The 23,723-nt window shown below is 38.5% G+C and overlaps 1 protein-coding gene across 10 annotated transcripts in view; it reads right to left on the bottom strand.

Annotated features, from left to right (window-relative positions):
* Positions 1–23,723, bottom strand: part of pard3ab (par-3 family cell polarity regulator alpha, b) — a 249,256-nt gene that overhangs the window by 46,623 nt on the left and 178,910 nt on the right. For all 10 annotated transcript variants that reach the window (XM_007540092.2, XM_016664830.1, XM_007540095.2 and 7 more), the window contains 2 exons: positions 18,615–18,743; positions 10,880–11,149 (listed from right to left, as the gene is read on the bottom strand). In XM_007540092.2, the coding sequence (XP_007540154.1) occupies positions 10,880–11,149; positions 18,615–18,743 (399 nt within the window). The remainder of the gene's footprint in view (positions 1–10,879; positions 11,150–18,614; positions 18,744–23,723) is intronic.

Raw genomic sequence — 23,723 nt, 5'->3', positions numbered from 1 at the left:
GCTGACAGAATGATTGAAATAAAACAATCTCCTGCTCTGGAGTCGTACACACTGATCTGAGGAACCATTTCACATTATTTTAAAAGGACGTCTCTCATCAAACAACAGATGTGAGCAGCACAGACGTGTCAACACGATGCCAAGAAGTAAATATAACTATGCTAATTTTTTTACTTAGCGCTTTTGGTAACTTTGAAACCATTTAGCGCACTGAGCTTCCCCAAAATTAATTTAGCTAAAGCGCTAATTTACTCTTATTTGAATAAAGTTCAACATCTGTGTCAAAATTTGGTTTTGGACTGTTAATAATTCTTCAAGTAGTTAGATGTTTATATTCATGCTCTTATTTTGAAGTGGACGAAGACTGTTTAACACAATATCAGAGTATTATAGAACATGTAAATTAAGTCAAAATGAAATTTGCTGTAGTCTTTCAAGGGCAGATATAATTTGTATTGAAGTTAGTCCGTTAGCATTAGCTTCTGCTAAATATTGTGTTGGTGTAGCATAACTAATGTTTATGATTAGCACTATTACCTTTTTAGTTAGTAAACTATTATACAATAAATTTGTAGGCTCTCAGAACTAAAACTGAACATAGTTCATGAAGACAAATATGGTAAAAACAACGTAGAAGAAGAAATAAAAGCTGAAGAAGAGACAGCTTTTGGTGGTTCTATATGCCAACGAATCATACTTGTTTATCATTTTACATATTTTAAATTTGTACAATTGTTTTAATATTCAAAACTAAAACAACTAGAAAGATGGTGCACTTTCTAAATATATAGCATTATCCTATTATGCATAGATGGAAACGGTTCAGTTTTACACCCCTTTAGTTTCCTTCAGTTTATTAAAAACTGTCCTGCTGCAGTCAGTTATTTTTGTTTTATGCAAATGTTTTTAATTAAAAGTCTGAGTTTGGTGGCACCAGTTCAGATTTCTGTCCCCGTTCTCGTCTGCAAACTCCGGTCCCGATATTAGAGCGGCGATTTGATGACCTCCGGCGCGGAGATGTTCCCCGAGCCGCAGTGAGACATCCTGTTCTGCTCAGTAAAGTGGTGAGAACACACATCCATATTCCTCACCGCGGTGAAAGCCAACATTTTGATGGCGAGACCATTGGCACGTTGCGCGCCAGACAGTGCAGCAGCTGAGGCACGGAGGGATGTGACTGAGCTTGTTGCAACGGTGGCGAAAAGAGCGAAAAGTCACAGCTGCAAGTTCTACCAGCTCCAGGTCAGTCTGGCAAGAAAAGACGCCATTTCTCCACAAATTTCCAGCTCACGCCGGGTTTCACGCAGGCTTAGAAAGATGAGATTAAAGCACCCAAGAGGAGAATATTACGTAGAAAATACGTGGTGGTTCTATGTAAATGTGTTATGAAGACAAACTGCTGTCCAAACAGATGAATAAACAGATTAGGAGACTCGTTCAGGTCAGATGTGTGGGATTACAGAAACTGGAGAGGGAAAAACATCAGGAGGCGTCTGATGCTAAATGGATTGTGGGGGATAATGAGAGTGAAAGGTTGTTTCTACAGCTGCAGTCATACAGTGTTTACAGGGCGATGCACTCATTTGCATGTGATTGTGAATGTAATGAGTGTTTGTTTTTTTTTGTTTGTGTGTTTCGGGGTTTCTAACAGGAGCCTCAAAAGAACCAGAGTGATTGTTTGTGCTCTTATGCAACATTGAATGCATTCTGTTGTTGCTTAATTAGCCGCAGCGATCTAAGCTCTTTAGGAGGCAACGCAAATGTTTCGTTTTTTTTTTTTTTTTTAAGATTTCTGTGTGCTGGGTGCCTAGATGAATTATCTCTGTGTTAATAGGCACAGACAGTGGATACAGGAGCTATACACACTGATTAAAGATGACTTATTAAACTGCCTTGAACAAGTTAGGGTACTTAGGAGGGGCATTTATTCTTAGATAATGAGATTTTAGTCCGCTCTTTTCTGCCTATGTTGAGCTCCTTTCAGAATGAGATGTTTAAGGTGGGTCCTGTCACTTTAAATCCAAATAACGTGCTGCTGGCCACGCCCCCCAGCTCAACGTTCACACAGGCATGTCAAAATGGCTGCAGCCAAATGCGTACTTATACAACCATGTAACATACAGCAGCCATTTTACAGAACATGATGGTAAAACCAGCAGGCCAAAGGTCCTGGAGTTCCACCTGGTTGCTAGGTGACGGCTGGGCTGGCTGGCGTTGCTAGGTAACGCCGGAATGCGTTTGGAATGCGACTTAATCAGGAGGTTTTAGAAACGGCTCATTTTCCAGACACTAAAAAAACATCAACTTATTGGCAAAAAATATCTAGGTGTTTTTTTTAGAAGCAGCTGAGCTCCAAATGGAAGAATAAAACATTCAAAAAGTGAATTTAGCATAATAGGATTATTTAATGCCAATCATTTCCAAGTCTGAAGTCAAACTATGCAAGAACGAAATAAAAGCCTTACATAGAAAAAGCTGCCAAAGAGCATTGGTGAGATGTTAGTAGCACTGAATTATGTTTTGGTGGAAAACACGGCAGCCACCAACGACAGCAGTAGTGAGAGCAACGTCTCCAGCTAGAATGTGATCTCATATATAAACACAATAATAATAAAAACATGTGAAATGTTTGGTGACCATTTGTTTTTGAGGCCTTAAAGTAACTAAAGGATTGGGACAAAGTTCTGTCTTTTATATCTAAAGGTTTATTCCCTCCAGTCCTGTTTAGTTCGCTTTAATCAAAAACAGTCCATTAGCACGACTCGATTTTGGATAAGCGGAATAGGATGGACGGACAGACAGACTGACAGTCTGTTAGCCTGGAAAGTCCAGTTCATTTGGGGAGGTATGAATATTTAATCGAACCCTGACGGGGACAAAAAGAAAAAAAGAAGCATACTCTGACTCGCCTACAAACATTGGCCTCAGTTTGGTTGAAGTGAACTCTGGTGCGGTTTGAATGCATATGTGAATACCAAATAGATCAGAGACCGCTCCAAAAAGCAGGAAGTGGAATACAACGCAGGGCATTCTGGGTAAATATAACCAAAACAAACATGAAACTCAAGCTAGTGGGAGAAAAGGCTCATGGTCTTTTATCAACGGAGAAAAGGTTCATGGTCTTTTATCAACGACAAAAGAGAAATCATACGAACGCTAAATTCTGATGCTACTCCATTTTTGTTTTCATTTTGTGGAGAACAAAGTTGCTCTCAGGTTTTTGAATGTAGTGGTTCTTGGTATAGCGCCACCAAAAGCAAGGAGGGGAACATGTTTTTCAAAGAGTTGAGTTTGTTTGACGGTGCAGGATGAAAAAGAGCCACAGCAGCTGAAAATCCAACAAATGTTGCAATTTTGGTCTCCACTCAAACAAAGTCTACTAGACTATCAGAACCTCAAGACTCCAACATCACACTACTCAATTTTTCAGCCATTTCTTTTGTGTATTAATGGATTTTAACAATGGAACTTAACAAAATGTACCGTCTGTTACTGATTATCACAATTGTTGACTATACGTTCTTGTATTTTCACAATGTAAAGCACTTTGAACTGCCTCGTTGCTGAAATGTCATGCTGCCAGGTGTGAAAACGCACTAAAATACTTTTTCTCTGAACTGAATTTCTACATAAAGGAACCTGCAGTAATTCCTGGTGTGGGAAGCTGGCGTTTGTACGCACCACCTCGCTGGTTAATTTAGGCCTCGTTTGATTTCGCCGTCAACACCGCGGCGTCTTATTGAAGCCAGAAGCTGCGCAATCACTGCAGGCTACTGCATACATGTCACCGTTCTCTGTGTACGACACCCACTCACCTTTTGATTTGTCACCGTCGCTCCTCCACGTTTACAGCAAACATAAGTGGCACCGCGACAAAAACAGACAGATACACATACATCTAAACAGGGACGGATGTTGCTGGCACAAACGCATCTAAAATACAAGAAGTAAAGATGAATTAAGCTCGCACATGCACACTCTCTCCTGTCTTATCAGCGTACGAACAGGAGCAAGGCGACGCTGCCTGTTCGTTTGCTGCACCGCTGTTTTCTGGTGTGTTTGTGATACAACACGGCCCACTCCGAGGCCTCCTATTCCCCCGGCGGAGATGAAATGTAATGGAGCCGATTCAATAAGAAGCGCTGCCTCCTCAGGAAAAAAAAAGAAAACACAAAAAACGCCAGGAATCAAATCACACCGATTCCCCGGGGGATTTCCCAGCATTCACCGCTGCCGCTTAGACGAGAGGGGGGGGAATAAAACAATAGCGCCTAATTCGCTTGGCTATTCATGCAGGGATGGAGGGTGATGCAGCAAACGTCGAGGTCCAACATCCTGGCTGCAGAGATTTTACTGGAGTAACTAATTAACTGCACCAGACAAGGACGAAATGCAGGAGTAATGAGCTGGGAAAATACTTTTTGGATATCCTTCCTGGGGGAAATGATGGAAATCTGCAATATTTCTCTTGGATTTATTGATTTATTGAGTCTCAAAGGTACGATTATGTAACCTGAATGGGAGCCAAAACTGAAACGGAAGAATAAAAAAAGTGTTTGTATCATATTATACCTTTCCACCTACACTTAAAATCACAAGGTAACATGAAGTTACTTTCAGGGCTTTTCTCACAGTAAAATTCAAGCACAGTAAGTTTTTACCGCGAGTGTGGAACTAAAGATGGTTTCAATTCACGATTACATGAACTTTATTACTAGGCCTGTTGCAATAAGCAATAAATCAATTAATCACATGATAAATTAAAATGAGATCAATAATTTTCTTTTGCATTTTTATCTTTTGTCTCTTTTTGTACCAAAAACTGGATGACAAAAGTCTTCAGTCTCATGTTTTGGTCTCAACTCTTTTTCACTGGAACTGTCTTCCAGTTCCAGAGTTAAATATTTATTAGAAATTAAATGCTAGTTGATCTTTGAGAATATGTTCCTGTATTTTTATGCCATTACTTGAAAATGGACTGAAACAATAATATTACAGTTTATCGCAATAACTTCTGGGACAATTTATCGTCCAACAAAATTTGTTATCGCGACAGTCCTATTCATTACTGTTGATGATAATACCTAATGATAGTATTTATATTCTACAGCAGAGACTTTATCACAAACCAAGTTTGACGATTAAGCACTTTAAAGGACTTTATAGAGAAATCAAGAACTTTCCAAACCATTTCAACCTGCTTTGCATAAATTAAAGACATCCAGGGAAAGAAACGCCATATTCTAAATATTGCTCCGTAGCATCGTGTCTTTGTTGAGCCCACCAGACTTTACGGACACGACCAATAAAAGCAAAGAAAATGGAAAACGACTCCCGGCGGCTCCTACTGGTGTCCTTCCCAGCCTCCTCTGGCTGTTTTTGTTTTTTCTGCTGTTAAATTGAAATTTGTGACGCCGTGGCGTTTGAAGGAGGAACAGGCGATTAAAAATGAATTGCACTGTGTATTTTTGCAGCTGCACAGACCAGGCAGTTGTACGTGTCACGGCTCCGCCAGGAACCGGGAGAATACGAGCGGTTCTGGGTTTCTCATTAGGGTCGGAGTGAAGGTTAAACACAAATTTCCTCTTGACCAGCACAAGTTGGGATAACATGCTGCAGGAAGATTAAGATGACTGCTTATTACATGGGACTTTTCACCTTTATTCATTTCAAAATGTTGGCAATAATCCCACTTTAATAAAAAAATCCCTGCCCCTGTGTCACAACCCAATAAACTAATTCAAATTAAATGCAGATTGGTGTCAAACATTTTTAACTGAGCCTTAGATTATCAACAAATGCATTTAATAAATGCAACGGGAATTTATGTTTTCACTAAAATGTGAGGTGAAGATGTCAAGTTTTTTCATCCTGCCAAGGCCAAAAAGTCAAATTTAAAATTTAAATTTATACTTGCACTACAGTCGCAGTTAAAGATTATGTAAGTAATCAATTATCTTGATGATTAAGTGAATAAAAAAATTCTGCAGAGTTTTCATTCACCACTTGATCTTATTTTATGTAATATTGGAAATACATCAATCAATCCAATGTTATTTAGCACATTTCAGCATCAAGGCACTTCAAAGTGCTTCACATCATACAAACAAAGTTAAGCAACATAGAATAAACAATCAAAAAATTACATTTAGTCAAGTGCCATCATTAAATTTGTAATGATTATGTTTCAAAAGCAAATCTAAACTGCTGGGTTTTTAGTCGCGATCTAAAGGCACCCAGTGTTTCAGCTGTTTTACAGTTTTCTGGAAGTTTGTTCCAGATTTGTGGTGCATAGAAGCTGAATGCTGCTTCTCCTCGTTTGGTTCTGGGGATGCAGAACAAGAACCAGAAGACCTGAGGGCTCTGGAAGGTTGCTATGACAACAGCAGATCTTTAATGTATTGTGGTCCTAAACCGTTCAGTGATTTATAAACTGACAACAGTATTTTAAAGTCTATTCTCTGAGCTACATGGATCCAGTGTAGTGACAGTAGAACTGGCTGATGTTCTCCATCTTCCTGGTTTTAGTCAGAACTCAGCAGCAGCGTCTGGAGCTGATTGGTTTTTTTAGTCAGACCTGTGAAGACGCTGTTGCAGTAATCAATGCAACTAAAGATGAACGCATGGATGAGTTTCTCTAGGTCTTTCTGAGACTTTAGTCCTCTGATCCTGGAGATGTTCTTCAGGTGATAGAAGGCCGACTTTGTGACCATCTTTATGTGGCTCTGAAGGTTCAGGTCAGAGTCCATCTCTACATCCAGATTCGATCCTGATCGCCGGTTTTTAGTTGTAATAACTGAAGCTGTGCATCGACTCCAGAGCGTTCCTCTTTATGTCCAAAGATAATGACTTCAGTTTTGTTTCTGTTCTGCATGATGAAGTTTTGAGTAAAATCCAAAGTTTTAAGCTATAATTACCTGAATTTCTTAGGGATTAATGACATATAACTGAATTGAAAATAAAACACCAGGCACTTACACAATTATCCCAGTTGGTCTTTTGCCATTTTTGTTATGACTGGACTTTTTGTTTGCAGTTTAAGAGGTTTAAAAGGTGGCGTGTAATCCTGCTGAAACACTTGCCCTGTGGCTAAGTACATTCTCTTCAGTATTATAGCAAGACAACATCGCTTTATAATATCTTTGACCCCTATTAGTTCGAGTCTGAGTCATAATCTTGTGATAGTCACAACACAGCAGCAGCACACAGTGTAATAATAACCCACTGTGACAGTTTGAAAGCCACCTCATGCCTGATTAAGGCCATCAGCGACGGACGCTGACCCCAAAAGAAACGTGAAACTGTTTATATTCCAGCTAATTGTAGTTGCCCTGACATTTTCATCTGGGAACTCATTGGTGTAAAACAACATTTCCTCTTCAATATTTTCTATAGAGTTGTTTTTAGTTTGATATCAGCTCACACTGCCATTTAAATCCCAAAACAAACAAAAACACTTTGAGACGCGCTGGCCGCCTCTGCCTACCACAGCAGGGGTCTAATTCACTTCCTGCTCAGACGAGAAACAGGAAACACGCTTCCTGACTTTCCCAGAAAGTCTATTTGTTTTATGTTCTGGTCGCATCTGGGAACAAAACCAAATAAGTCTAAAAAGGTTCGATCTGTGGTGCCTAAACCGCCTGGCCAAGCTTGAAGGAAACACACTGGATACTTTGTCCAGAGTCACATGAAGGCTTATGGACAAATGAATTATTCAAACTGGGAATATGTGAACATGCTTCACGCTCTAAAAAGACCACCAGAGGCAAACTGAAGCGAGAGCCGAGCCTAAGCTCGACAGAAAAGAAACATAATATCTGAAAATGTAATTTCTCCCTGTTATAACCAAATCATATAAAATAGTAATGTCTCTGAAGGGTTTAGAGGGGCGAAAGCCTGAAGGGCAACACTAAGAAATCTAATTACCTAAAGAATTTATGCAGACATTATTTTTATGTTTTAGGGCTACAACCTTAAACTGCAGTAATCTCACTGAACTTCACTGAAATGTTAACAGTTAGGATGTGAATAAAGATAAAAAAAGCCGGAAAATCATTGTTTTTTTGCAAAATAAAAAAGATAAACATGTTTAAAACATGTAATTTTGCTCCTACAATCCATGTGATCAAACATTAAACATCCATTTTTACACACTTTTCACAGATAATATCATAATTACAGGTAAATAAAATATGCACTTCATGAGTCAGAAGTAGACATGATGAAAACAAAACAATGAAAAATTTATCTTGATGAAAAAGTTACATTTCCATTTTGCTTCTGCATGTTGTATTTGTTTGGTCTTGTGACAGTAACTGAATCAGATGATCATGTTTTCCAACTATTGGCTAATGGCTATTGACTGTAACAATAAAATGTATATTGGCCAAAATGTTTATAGTGCATCCTGAAAATCAGGAAATAAATAAAACAAGCTGTTAAATTTAACTAGCTGGAACGGATGTTGCCTGATCAGTGGGTTTAAAGATAAAAATTTTACAGCTTGTTCGTTCACTCATTTAAAATTGTGAAGTTTAAGACACTAAAGCAGCAAAAAGTTTTTAGTAACACTAAGGGGAAAAGTTTTTTTTGGTAGTAAATGATAGAAGTGTGACGGAGTCATAATGTGTTTTCTCATCTGATGGACCAAAGTTGCAACATTTCTTACATTTTCAGCTGCTGTGGTTTGATTTCACACCACACTGTCAAACAAACCAAACCCCTTGAAAAAACTGTTTACCTATTTACCCAGAATGCCTTGCACTGTAGTTCACTTCCTGTTTCTGGTCCACTTGAGACCAGCCTCTGGTCTAAACTGAGATTGAGGTTTGTAGGCGGATTAGAGATTGATTTTTTTGGTCTGCATCAGAGTTTGATTCACACCTCCAGAAACGAACCGCACTTTCTTGGCAAACCGACTGAAGTTTGATTCAATCAGACCAAACTGGAACATTGAAACGGCACTATATGATCAAATTCTGTCACTGAACAAAATAAAATTCTACCTGTAACGTACACTGAGCGCAGCACTGAAAACTGACAACAGCAGCACAATAAATCACAATACAACACGCTACAGCTAGGGCTGGGCAATAAAACAATAATAAATATTGCAATAGACACGTGATCAATATCAATAGATGGCATGTCAGATTTCCAACAATTTTCAATTATTTCACTGAATCCTGATCCAGACATTAAAGTAAATGAAAAGTATAAAGACATTAGCAGCTCAACCTCTCGTGGCCGGCTATGCTAGGTTGGTGGAATCCACTAACTCTCTCACTCTTTGGTTACCTAGCAACTCTCTCACTCTTTGGTTACCTAGCAACAACCTGCTGAGTAACTGCAGCAGTTTATAGTTTTGTTGTTTAGGAATAAAAAGCAAGGGTGTGACGGCGTACTTATTGGGAGAAAATGAGTACAACTCCAAAGAAAACTGTGGATAAATGAGGAAACACCACCAGTTTGTCAATATTTCAGATATTTAAATTTAATTCAAATTAAAAATATTTATTGATCCCAAAAGGAAATTAAATGTTGTAAATGTAGATGGACAGGAAAGATCTCCTGTAGCGATCTGTATTGCAACAACAACAACAAAAGGAATCAATAGTTATCAGCATTCGCTGATATAAACCCTTTACTTGCAGCCCAGACACAAAGGAGTTTAGAGGTTTAGTGTGCATATTTCCCATAGTGAGGCTAAATATGAATGCAAAATATGAGTTTTCTGGAATAATGGACAGCTGCCAATCAGCTGCCAAAAGCTCAGGTCACATTCTCACCACAAAGCCTGGAAAATGCTGCAAAGTGAAAAGGTTACATTAAGGTGACATCAACAAGAGAACAGATGATGGAAAGAAAAGAGGTAGAAAGGTCAAGGGAGACAGAAAAAGAGACGGATTTTCAAAGGTCTCCATTCACCCGCCGCTTCTCCTCTGAGCAAACCCCCAGAGAGCGGCGCGTGGCGACTCACAGCTGACATTTACTGCCTGCCTTCTGTTGCTGTGATTATTTTCTTCTCCAGGTGTGAGAGCCAACCTGCGGTTTGCTGCTTTTGGATGAATGTGACCCTAAACGAGTCCCCGAAAGACCGGGTTAGATAAATACTGAGAGTATGACGGCTGAGGCAAAACCAATGGTAAAATGGAGGACGATTGGGAATCTTATAAAAGTTATACAAGTAAAAGGTGAGGAACTCTGAAGAAAAATGTCACGGATTTTGTATAAAAAGTCCTAAAAAATTAATGGGTGACTTTTTATGCTTTATTTAACAGGTTAGAATAGGTTTATGATCTATATAAAACAAGTTCAGTACATTTTTTGGCTAGAATCTTTCTTAAAGAGATTTTAAATCCAAATGGCTGCTGGCCACTCAACGTTTACACTCGCTCATGAGAATGGCTCCAAAAAGATGTAGAATTACACAATCGTACATTTTTGAAAAGCATCATTACACAACCAATCAGAATGCAGCAAGGGTTTTCTGGATGGTAAGTCGACCAGAAAACACTTGTGTTTTCCAGCAGCCATTGTAAAGCGCATACAATGGTAAAACCAGACCAACCGTGCTGAAGCTCAGTTTGGGTTGCTAGGTAACGAGCAGAGTTGCTATGTAAATGGCTGGAGTTGCCAATTTTTAACATTCGGGAGGTTTTTGAAAGAGCCAATTTTCCAGGCACCAAAAAACATGAACTTTTGGTGTCTGGGTATTTTTTTTGTGTGTGAGTGCTTCAGCTGTTTCTAGAAGCAGTAAAGACCCAAATAAAAGTACAAAAATGTGCGACATGTTAATTTTTGCATAACAGATCCCCTTTAGTAATGAAGGAGACATCAGTTTGTTAGCGTAGCCACACAGCTGCTGCAGGAAGCCTACCTGTCTGTGGATGGAGGCCGGTCGTTTCGGGCCCGGCTGACCGGCGAGTAGAGAGAGTCAGAGTGCTGGTGTTGGTGATGAACGTGGGAATATTCGTCACGGGGGCTGTGGGCCTGGCTGTGACTGCTGTCCATGTTCAGAGGGTTCACGCCGGAGTAGGTGTGATCCTCCTCAGAGGATCTGTCCAGCGGGCGGCTGACATCCAAGATCTCCGCGTAGTCCCGTTCCCGGGCTTGGCGTTCCCTCAGCTCCCTCGTCTTGGCTTGAATCCTGGCAGACGAAGAATAGATTTATTAATATTTATTACTGAAACAACTTTCCCGCCTTTAAAAACATAGCTGTGCTAACCCCAAAGCACTAACAATAAACATAAGTTCTGCTAACATTAAAGTGCTACATCAACATAGTATTTAGTAGATGCTAATGCTAATGCGCTAAGGGCAGGCTCTTAAAACAAATCATATAGTTTGTTCTGTGCTGCATCCTTCTGTATAACTCGTTTGTTTGTTTTCTGTAGTTGCCATTTCCTCAAAGTTTCTTGACACACAAAAGGAAATGGAACTACTCACTTCAAAATAAGAGCATGTACATAATTGTCTAACTACTTGAAGATTTAACCAAAAGTTTAATAGAGTTGTTGGTTTTTAGCAAAACTGACACTGACAAAATTGACAGCCAAGTAAATAAGCGCTTTGGAGTTTGTCGATAAAATTAACAAGAAGCTATGTGTGCTAAATATGTTCAAAGTTAGCTAAATGCTAAGCTAAAAACTAGCTCTGGTGCTGGCGGGTTAGCAGAAGTGACCCCACCATTGCTGACTATTGCTGCTTGCATGTTTAAAGTTTCCAAGCGGATTGTTTCTAAATGGTCATAATATTTAAGATTTTTTACATGTTTAAATGACGGTGGCTCATTTCACTTTCAATTAAGCAAAATTAACCATGGAGCTAAGAAATAACTTTCTGTTCATCTTTCTGTTCGTCATATAACTGGAATTGGTTTTATTTCACTCATCAATCCTGAAAAATGCATAAAAAGTTCTTTAAATATCTAAAGATATAAACTGACTTCTTTTAAAATCTAAAACAAGTTAAAGGAATTTCTGACTGAATTATTTAAAAAAATAACTGCAGTTATTTTTTTCTTTATTATTGCTATTCATAAATCACAAACTGAAGGCCCTACAACAATTTTACTTAAAATTAGTGTATATATTTGTTTTTTTATTTTTTATTTTGTATGTTCACTTTTTATAGATTTATGTTGATGACATTCTTGAATTCCTAAAATGTTGCCAGATTTTTGTCATGTTTTGTCCTTTTAGCTGAGAAAAATGTTTTCATATCTGAGCAATAAATCAAAAATACATTGGGTTATCATATAAAAATCAAGAAAAGGCTAACAAAGGTTTAATTAGAAACACACTAAAGATGAAATCCCAACATTCATTTTAATATTAAATGCAACTATATGAACTGAGTGCAGAGGTCATCTTCTTTGATTAAACTGAGTTATTGAAACCAACACAATACATGAGATAATATCCACACTGCCACCTCACCAGCAGTGCAGGCATTTATTTTTAGACGAAGTGACTCCTTTCCTACTGCCAGAAACAGCCTAGTTACTCCCTGTGTGCTGGGAGTTGGAAGCCAACTGATGCTACCACAGAAATAACGGGAAAGAAACGGGAAGTTGTGACATTCGGCTCAGGTTCTGGCCGCAGTTTCTGTGGAACGACTTCCTGAGACAGGATGAAGAATCCAGAGAGCTGTCTGCTGCTACGCTAGCTAGCAGCAAGGATCGTCTCCAACCTGCAGGCAGGTTTTACTCTGCAGACACGGATTCTGGTTCAAAATCAACAAATATTACAGGCAAAGGAGGTTTTATGGAAAATAAAAAAAACATTAAATTATAAAGGCATATTGCAGAATAAAAACAGTTTAACTCTAAGTCTCTTTCTTTTTGAAAATAAATAATCTGATTTTTTGTGTGTATTTGAAATATTTCTAATAATCTTTGAGTTGAATAATTTTATTTTACATGAATAGGGAGTAGATATTTAAACTTCTTTCTGCTCCTTTTCATTCATGATTTCTTAGTTGCTACATGATTTATTCATATTTATTAAGTGAATGAAATAAAAAATATAATTAAATGAACCATAAAGCTTGAAATGAAAAGAAAAAGTATTAAAATGCAAATAGTTACAGACAAAACATCAACCAAAAGACTTAGGAAGGATTAAGAATTAATGTAAATAACATTATTTAACCATAATTCTTACAAGATAACACAGCTGTTAAAAAAATTGTAAAAATATTGTCTTTTACGAAGTTTGTATCTATCAAAGGTTTTTAAACTTTAATATAATTCAAAGTCAAAAGTCTCAGCCAAGATTAAAATGAAAACGCAGAAGAGGAAGAAAAATAATCATAATAAAAAAACAATAAGCCAAGAAGATTAAACTTTTAAAAAGTATTAAAATGCAAATAGAGATGAAAAAGTCGCCAACAAACACAAAGGAAAAAGCTGAAGGATGATTGGAAAATAACCTGAACAGCATATTTTACCACAGTTCTTTCAAAAACACTTTGTTTTTATTAAACGTTTCCAAACTTCAAATCGATATTATTCAGGGTCAAAAGTCTTGGCAAAGGTTTAAAATGAAAACTTATGAGAAAAAACAAAACATTAAGAAAACAACGATGAAACATTTAAACATTTCCTGCTTTACATCTGAAACTGCTGAATGAAAACCTCGTTTGATGCGGCTGATACAAAGTGGAGCAGCATCTCAGTCTCACATAAGACGCTGCGTCGCCTGACGGCTAATTCTGCTTTTCTTTTTCAGTTTCCATTAAAGCAGAGAGAAGACGTGGAGTGTTTACTCTGCCCCCTGTGAATAATAAACTACTACAAGACTTAACCAACAGTCCAGGCGGCCGATGCACCGAACAACACAAACACCTCTGACATCTTTGTGTCTCGCTAAAATAAATAAATAAATCAGCATTTCTACTCCAGACGTCAAGCTTGTGAATAACTTGCACCAGTTTTTAGTGGCAGAGGGGGACTAACGATCGCAGAGACCTGCAATTAGAGCCTTGACAACTATCAGAGCTTTACAGCTAGCAATTATCAAACTGCTCTGCTTTCTTTATATGTCGCTTTCTAACGGCGCTGGGAAACAGAACGGGACATCGCCCGCTTGGGAAACCCAGAAACAACTCACAGAAGAAATGAGACCTTTAAAATGTAGGAAAATAATTATAAGCCGACATTTAGGGCCGTTCCCGAACACCCTAGAGCAGCGTTTCCCAAACTGTGGTCCGTGTTTACATGCCAGATACTGCATGCCGTGAAACGAGCACAAAGTACGACAGGTAAAGTTAGCCTACCAAAAGACTGCGCTTGGAAATAATAATGGATACTGGCTTAAAACCGGATTGCTCCAAAGAAAACCGGAAGAGACAGGTGGAAAGTTTCCCAGGGTGAGCTGCAGAAATGTTTTTTAGGTCTGAGCCTGGGCTGAGTGCAATAGGGGTTGAGCAGCGCTGCGACCCACGCTGACTAACTGCATCTCAACACCTAAAATAAAAATATTAATAACAGTCAGAGTTTAAAGAAGCTTTGTTGGTAAAGGAATCAGTTTAAATCTAAAGGCAGTGAATTCAGTTTAAGATGTATTTTTAGTTGCAAGGCAGATCTTTTCGCTGCATGGATGCAATGGAGAAAAACAATGGCTTCGAAGAGATTTCACAAACAGAAACAAAATCAATAACTTTACAAGAAATTTTTTTAACATAAAAAAAATCTGATGAATCCTATAGCAGGAAAACCTAAAATTTTCAGCAAAATGCTGCAGAACTGATCAAATTTATATGAACAATTTTCAAACTTGCATAGAAACAAAGGCAGACCATGGGAATATGCTTTTAAGCTGAAATGTTCCTGAACCCCCAGGGGATGTTCTGGAACGGCATGTCAGATTTGTTCTTGCTGTGCGTTGAGTCAGCGATTACCCGACAGCCCAGAGGGATCTGTGTGTAAACCCAAAGGGAGAGCCGTGTTTCCCTTCAGGGCAGCGGCAGCACTCCGAGCAGATACTGGTTGTATACACAAGGCCAGACAAGACAAGGCCAGAGACGGGACTCTCACCGGAGCCGGGCTTTCTACACGACACGATCGGCTTCTCGTCAAGCGACCCGAGTGAAGAAAAGCCTCTTTTCATAACTCAGTCCAGCTCAGCTTAGATCAGGAAAAGCTAATAAAATCCAAAAATATGTATTTTCCCTCCACAAAGAAAGTCTAAAATTGATCAGACTATTTGTTTCTGCAAACCAAAATATGTGGAACACAAAGGAACTTTGTAACCGACAGGACAGCGGTTGCTATGGAGTTGCTATGGCAACAACAAGCCACAAGCCTAGACCGACCTTTCGCCTCGTTCCAATCCAACTTATAAACAAAATACGTACATTACAATTATTACTCAAATGTACTTTTTGAGATAAATATCAGTGATATTTACTGTAATACTTACTGCCGATTAGCAAAATTAGCCTGGCTAATGTAGCTTTTAGCTGCTAGCTAATGTAGCTTTTAGCTGCTAGCTAATGTAGCCTACATGTTTGGTCCTACATGTACTTACTCTGCCAGTCACTAGAACCTTGTTATTCACAGGAAGAGTTTTACGCCCTGACCTCCATAGTTCAGGGTTAAACGTCAGGCAGAATCTGTAATTGGAAAACCTAAGATCGGCTTGAAGCAACAGTTTCTGGCTAAATACTGCAGAACTAAAATTTACATTGAAAAATGTCAAAATTTTCACACAAATATAAAGGAAAAAAAAAAAACAAGTTGATTTGGGGTTTGGTTACACTTCAAAAGTCTCAGGCTGACATCTGCCCACCTACTTTTAACTACGATAATCTCTATCGTTTCGTCTTCTGCTCATTTGTTCCCTCCTGCAATACAGCAAATGAAACAAAACAGTTTACTTTTTTAAAGTGTGGAGACCCAAATCTTTACCCGCTTGTCGATCCTGAAAGCCTTTACGGCAGTAGTTAAAAAAAAATTCACAAATACCATTAAGCGGTGAGACAGGAAGGAAACCCGAGCTTCTAACATTTCATTTTTAAAAGCCAAACTCGGTGAGAGACGATTTGAAGCACAAATAACAATAAAACAATAAAATAAGAGTTGGTGGCAGGGCTACAAGAGAGGCAAGAGACGGTGAATGAAAGAGGGTAAAAATGACAGGATGGGACATTATGGCTGAAGAAATGTATTTGATGAGTGACCTTTCTGCCACATCAGGACAGAACAATGGCCCATTATGTCCCATTGTATTCACAGAGCTACAAAATGGGCCTTTTAGCCGCAACACTGACAAAAGTGTCAGACCGGAGTGAAAGGCAGGAAGTGAAAGAAAGGAAAAGGTCTGGAGGGATAAGATGGCCGCTGAAGCTTCTCCTGTACTGATAACGCACGCTTGGGTTTGTTTTGTTAAAGAGTTGGTTAAAAATCAGCTTTAAAGAGCCAGTAACTCACACAGTACCTGCAAGGAGATTTTTAAACATTTCGCAACTGAAACACATGGAAATCTGAGCAGCTGTGGAGGTCAGAGGAAGTTCAGCAAGAAAATGACTTCATGTTGGACAAACTGTCACCCCCTGCACACAGGCTGGGGTCCTGCAACAACCATGTGGAGTATCAGCTTATTTTAATCCACAGGTGGCTAATAAGCTAACGGCGGCGGCCAACAGGAATGTTGATGTTGGCCGTTTCTGGATTTCTTTTGGTTGGGGCATGAGGTGATTTTTCAGATCTTTAAGCATTTTTATGCCATCAGGAAGTAACACAGCCTCCAAACGCTTCATGAATTTAAACCAAGTTTTAAAAGAAAGTGGTTAATTATTTAATAAGTGAAATAAATCACAGATTTTTATACTCAGGTTGATTTGGAAAGCATTTCTCCTTCAGAAATGTAGATGTACTTTTTAAATGCTTAGATTCAGGTCAGTGTCTAAAAATACTTTTTCCACAGTTCTGTACAATTTTAGGAAACCAGTATAATTAGTGATCCTTTGTAGCTTTTGTCATTTTTGTATTGTAACGTATTTTTAGAAAATGAACGCCTTCAAAATAAAAGCAAGGAGAAAACTTTCTTATGCAAATTTTTAGGATTTATCTAAAGAAACGATCTTTGTACTTTTGAAACAAGACAAAACTAAATTACAAGCAACTTTTCAGCAAGATGTAAGAGCTTAATAATTTAAGTTAATAATTCCTTAATATTGTTGGAAAAGGTGCAGATTATTTCACTTATAACAAAGGAAAAAATGTTTTATAAAATAATTTACCTGTGGAATTAGTACTTTTTTTAAATCAACAATAATAAAGTATTAACTCAAAACAAACTCCTTGTAAGTTGGTTTTGACTCATTTCAACTTGACTAAGATATTGGCACTAAAAACGATTTTGTGTTTTTGCAGTGAAAAAAAAACGTGTTGAGTTTGCATTTTTGCTGAGTTTGCAAATATTAAGTTTATTGACTAAAAATAAGCTTTTTCTTGCTGAAAAGTTATTTGTAATTTAGTTTCGTCTTATTTCAATATGTTAGGACTAGAAACTACTTGGTAATATTTTGTGTTTTTCCTCTGATTCAGAACAATCCACCAGATAGAGCCACTTTACAGCAGCCATTTACCCCTAATATCACCGTTTAATGTTGGATGTTTGGCTTTAAAAAGCAGCTATTTGGTTCAAAGGTCAAGGATTAAACCAGTTCAAGTATGTGACAAGATTTATTTTTAAATAAAACCTGATCAGCTGCAGCTACCATGAGATAAAACGGCACCAGGTCCATCATCTAACTCTTAATTCAGAGTATAAAACCAAAACCGTAATGGCGGATAACCACATGAAAGACCTGCTGTGAACTTTAAACAACCCAAAACATCAGCTGTGGCATTTGCGTTGAATTAAAACTAAAGACTGCATTGTTGTATTATGTGACTGTCAGCACTGCAGGCATAAAGACAGAATACAAACCAGACTTTTTACAACATGAGATGTTGTATAAACATGGGCTTTAATGACTCCTGCCCTTCAAGCAGTGCATGGGAATTAATTAGCTGACAGAGCCGTAATGGTCTTGGCATTTATAAACTGCTGCCCTCCCCCCCGAAAACAAAACAAAACAAAACAAACTGGCCCGGCGCCCGGCTGGCATTTCAGATTTACCATCCTGGATCTGAATAGTGAGACTTATTAGTATTTACATCTTATTAAAAGTTTGAACAGACGTGGAAGTTTGAGCCCAATAGGTTTGATGATTATCCTTCCTGTTGACCAAATGCATGAAAAATAATCAATAAAAATTGTTCCTGCTAAGGTATTCAGCATTTACAAACAATTCCGATAAAACAAGAGAAGTTTGGTTTAACTTCAGAAAGAGGAAATATTTCTCATTCGTCAAAAACAGATTTTTACTTCAACTGGAGCAGAAATTCAACTCAATCCCAGTTTGATCCTTTTATGTCACTGAATGAAACTGGATGGATTTTTCCTGTCAGTCATAAAAATCCGTATATATGCTTTCATGTGAAAACTGGGGAAAAGTCCGTTTACATACAATTTAGTTCAGGTACACTTAAAACTCCAATCATATAAGCAGGTTCAAGGGATTTTCAGGTATTTAACAGGAATAATAAAAGTTTTCTTCACCTCTCCTGCTCCATCCTCATCTTCATCGTTTCCTCATCAGAAACCTGGGTCTCCTCGGACCTCCACTTGCTCGATCCTTTCCGGTCCATCTTCTCCGCTGGCCGCTCATCTTTTCGGTATTTCCCAAACCTGGAGCACCAAACGTGAGTGTTTAATTTAATTAAAGTGGGTAATTTACTGGCTCAGTAGATTTAATCGAAGGTGGAACTACATGAAAATGGATGCAAGAAGTTATGGAGGCATTTTGAAGAATTTAATAAGGAAAAAATAGACAGAAATGTTTTATTTTAACTCTAAAATTCAATGCATTTCCATCTTAGTCGCTCTTTCAGTACTTATCCTAACCTGGAAAATGCTCTGATCAAATTCCCTGACTTTCCAGACTGAATATTGAGAGATGGGCAAAGTACCAAAAAATTATACTCAAGTAAGAGTATCACTACTTCAACACATTTTTATTCAAGTAAAGGTAAAAAATGGTCGTCCAAGAAATTACTCGAGTAAAAAAGTATTTGGTAAAAACTCTACTCGAGTACTGAATAACTGATCAATTATCAGTCATTTAAAAATCACATCAGACCAAAATGACAATAATTAATATAAGTAAAAAAACAGCAAAATATTTTTTTTTTCCCCAAATCAGTTTCTTTCAATAAAAAACTGATGAAACTTTAACAGAAACTGCAGGTATGTGTCTGAGTCTGGTTTGATTTAAAAATGTTTGTTTTTCATTCAGAGGGAAGAAAATCCAGAAGTTTTACTCAAGTCAGAGTAAAAATACTTCATAATAAAATTACTCAAAGTACAGTAAAAATACTCCTAAAAGTATTTTTTTTTCAAAAGAGTTGCTCAAGTAAAAGTAACTGAGTAAATGTAACTAGTTACTACCCAACTCTGACCCACAGAGACGGAAACATAAAATCCCCTTGAGCCAAATTGCAGCAATCTGACTGAAAATGCGACTGAATCTCTGCAGAGCGGCGACTTTTCACCGAATCAGTCTCTCAAAATGAAGCATTTAAAAAGTTCTTCTCATGAGTTCAGACCCAATTCAGCTCGTTTAAAGTTGCGGAGCGGACGCAGTAATTATATTCATGGGGAGGGAGCGATGCCTAATGAAATAGGAGCCTTTGCAGAGATATTTCAGCTTGATTGACCCGGTATAAAGCTGCAGCCTGTTGAAGAAATGACTTTGGCACTGAACTCGCTTCCACAATGAACCTGTGTGATTATTCACAGGGAAACTGGTCCGCTGAGAATATCTACGACTTCCAAAGTAACAACGGAGATAGAAACCAAACGGCTGCATGTGAATTAATGAGAGAAGGCAGAGGCAGAGAAAGAAGATATTTTTTCTTCCCTGAATCAAAAATAAGAATAAAGCCAAACTAAGGAGAACAGGGGCGCCCTTAAGTGAGGCTCCTGTGTGTAAAGACGGAGCCCAAAGTCTCAGGATCAAAAGAAAAGCATGCGATGTTAGTCCCCCAACCATAAGAGCGTCTGAGGATTAAAGAGAGAGAACACAGACGACCTGAATTAGTTATAAAGACAAGAGGAAAATAGGGAGAAATGTTGAGAAAGTCGAAGTCCCGTCTGTGAGAAAATCAATGCACAAGAAAGAAAAACGAAAGCAAAACAAATCAATGACAAAATATGTGAAAAACCAACAAAACAAGCAAACAAATCTGCAGAAAGAGACGCCGTGTTAAAAGTACCAAAGCTGAAGAAAGAAGACATACAAAACACAAAGAAACATATAATTACAGAAGAAAATCATTTTTAATAAAGAAAAAAAAGTGAAGAAAATGTCTGTATTATTCATCTTTATTTTTACAAACTAATCAATGCCCCTCAGGGGTTTTGATCTTTATATACTGGAACTGGAAAGCTTTGTTTATAATGAAGCCGGGATGGTTAACAAGCATCATTTTACTGCTGAAGAACACAAAACCTGAAAAATAAAACCAGTTCTTTACAGGTTTTTCCACTTAAAAACAAAAATCAACACGTTTTAATATGATGTTTTTTTCTTACTGCAAAAAATAAAATACAAACCAAAAATCTAAAAAATAAAAATAAAAACAAAAGCTGAATACCGATTTGAGTGTCACAAAGTGACAGTAAAGAAGCTGAATCCATTTAAAATCAGCAGAGACTTTTGGTTCCCAAACAGATCCACCAACTGGTTCACAAACTGCTGATCTGATTTTCACTGGATCAGTTCATTTATTCTAACATTTTTCCATCCATGAGCAAAACCAAAAATGTCTCAAAGAACATCTGGGATAAGATTTCTGAGCTGCTATAAAACACAAGAAGTTGGTGGATAGAAACTTCCTAACTGATCAGAACTAAATCATATTTTTGTGAAATTTATGACGTTCCTTTTCAGGTTGTATGTTTGCGTAGCAGAAAGAAGAAGTTTTTTTTCTGTACGTTTTAAATGTGGAACAACCAAATAATCGTCAAGTCGTATAAAAACAAAAAAGAAACTAATGGTTCCAGATGGAAAAAATGGTCAAAAGTTAAAAAGTCAGAAGAAGAACTTTTTCCCCCAAGTTACAAGTGGAATAATCCGTCAGTGGAACTGGTACGTTTTATCAATATCAATTAACCCCTAGCCCCTTAAAACAAGCACCTATATCTTGCTGAACTGTTACTTGATAGCTTTGTCTGATTTCAAATGAAAACTGTGAAAACGCTGCTGCAGAAATCAATGCAACTAAAGATAAACATGTATGAAATGTTCTTCAGGTGGTAGAAGGCTGACTTTGTAACCATCTTTTTGTGGCTCTGGAGGTTCAAATCCATCAGACCTGACCGATCAAAGGAGAAAATGAGGTGAAATTTCTCTGCGACAGGTGGAAACCCAAACAGGCAGGAACCAGAGGGAGAAACTAAGCAAAGCAGGGAGATAGGAGGTGTGAGGAAAACTGATGGAGTGATGTTCCAGCGCCTGATTAATGTGACCGCAGCCGCCTGAAACGCTCAGACTGACAGCCTGAAGTTAATGCTAAGAGCAGGAGTGATCTATCACAGCTCCACATGGCTGACACGTTCTCTCCCCACACCACTAACTTTCATTAACAGCCCATTAAAAACAGCCTCGTCATACACAAACACACACACACACGCACACTCACGCACTCGCAATGGCATGCAGACTAAGATTTATGACAGCAGTGGAAAACTTTGCAGAGGAGAAAGAATATCAACCACGACACGAGGGAATTTAACGATCTTGTATTCAAAGCACGGTGAGGCCGGCGGCGGCGCTGAGCCCGACGTGATCGATACGGAGTCTTTGACGGTGGTTCTGCGGTTTTAAACGATCACTTTAAAATGTCAGGGGTTCTGATTTAATTCAGCCGAACGCCTGAGTGTCACTAATAATCCCTTCATTAGGAGAAAAAGCTAAAAGAAATCTGCAGTGGGAAAGGATTTGTGGCATTACAGAGCTGCAAAAAAAAAAAAAGTTTTCCTGAGAAAAGCAATAATTAGTAAGAAAAAAAAGGAAAAACAAAACCCTTTGATGAAGTTTTGCTCAAAGAAGCAAAACAAATGGGACAATAAGTTTGGCTTAAACTTTTGTGTTGTTGGTAGAAAAAGCTGGAAATGTGACGTGTATTTGCCCAGCATGGAGCAGAGAGTATATAGCTATAAAACGGTAAATTTTCAAATTAGTCTGCCAAATAATAGCATAATGGCAGTTTTAACAAATGAATAAAAAATATATTCTTCCTAAAAGTTACAAAGCATTAGCTAAAGAAATAAAAAGAAATTTGCTAAATTTATATTCCCAATTTTCTGCATGTTGGGTCTAAAAATAAATATTCCAGCAACTCAATGTGCAGCTAAACAAAACAAACAGTTTATAGATAAAAATTTTGACAATCTTTAATAGTTAATTTGTTTAGATTCTGTAGCTTCAGAAGCTAAATCCCCTCCCAGTCAGAACCTGCTGCTCTTTAAACGCGTTCCTCGTGTGGCATCTTCTCCTTTGGCTGCACGCCACGTCTTATTTTGTAGACACAGCTGGTGCAACATGCAACAGATTACAATGAACACAACATCAACTGCAGCTAAGACTGTGAAGATCAGAGCATGATGCATCAGAGTCCCTTCACCCAGAACAAATCTGAGCGGAAAACCCGTCAGCTGACAGCAAACGGCAACACAAACAAGCTGCGCGCGCACGAAGATTGTAACTGTGCAGTTTCAGGCTTGTTCGCTTGTTTAAGACGCACACAAACACAGAGTACGCCGTTAAATTAGTGCAGCCCTCGGATTTCTGGGCAACAAGCGTCCCAGCAGATGCCAAGCCGACAGACCGGGTGCAGCTTCTGAGTCCAAGAGACGATCAGAGAGAAAGTTGGCAGGCGGCGCTGCTGGCAGGCGTTGATGGTAATGATGCTTTGATTGGGACTGAGAGCGAGGCCTCAGAGACATGAGAGGGTCAGGCTGATCACGCAGCGCCTGACGTGTCCTCAAACACGCCGCCGCCTCGCATCAAAGGCCGATTCCCCACCCTGCGCCCACCCGGCTCCTGCACCGAAACCGAAAGCTCTCCTGGGATCGCCCCGCTCTGCAGAGCGACACTTTCTGAAAAACACACGGACTTTGTTGCCTTCACGTCCAAACCTCTGTGGTTTGGGACGGCGCTCACATCAACACACCGTTTCACCGCGACAAGCCGCCACAGAATCCGACGTGTACTTCCCCCCCTTTTTCTGCTAAACCGAACGTCATCCTCGTTTGTTAATGTCTCTTTGAAACACACCAAGTATTTGTCTTAAAGTGGCAGTAATATTTTAAATCGACTTTTTTATGTTATCCCCTCATCAAAAACAAACCTGGAGTGTATATTTGATTATTTTATGAATGTTTGAGAAATCCTTTGATCTCCATGGCAACCATTAAGTTGTACAAAACATGTGGGTGGACCAAGCCTTGCCTTCAACAATGAGGCTCCTTCAGACTAGCCAGCAGCGATTAGCAAACACCTGGTGGAGCTGCTGAACTCGTTATGGGAGCCATTTCTCAGTGCAACACTGGTAAAAATGCTGTTAAAGGGTTAAAAGAGGAGCCATATTGTGACTTCCTGAAGGT

This window comes from Poecilia formosa, unplaced genomic scaffold (assembly GCF_000485575.1).
Source record: "Poecilia formosa unplaced genomic scaffold, Poecilia_formosa-5.1.2 Scaffold515, whole genome shotgun sequence".
Taxonomy (NCBI): Eukaryota; Metazoa; Chordata; class Actinopteri; order Cyprinodontiformes; family Poeciliidae; genus Poecilia; species Poecilia formosa.
The sequence above is the reverse complement of the archived record's forward strand: the minus strand, read 5'-3'. Positions and strand labels throughout refer to the sequence as shown.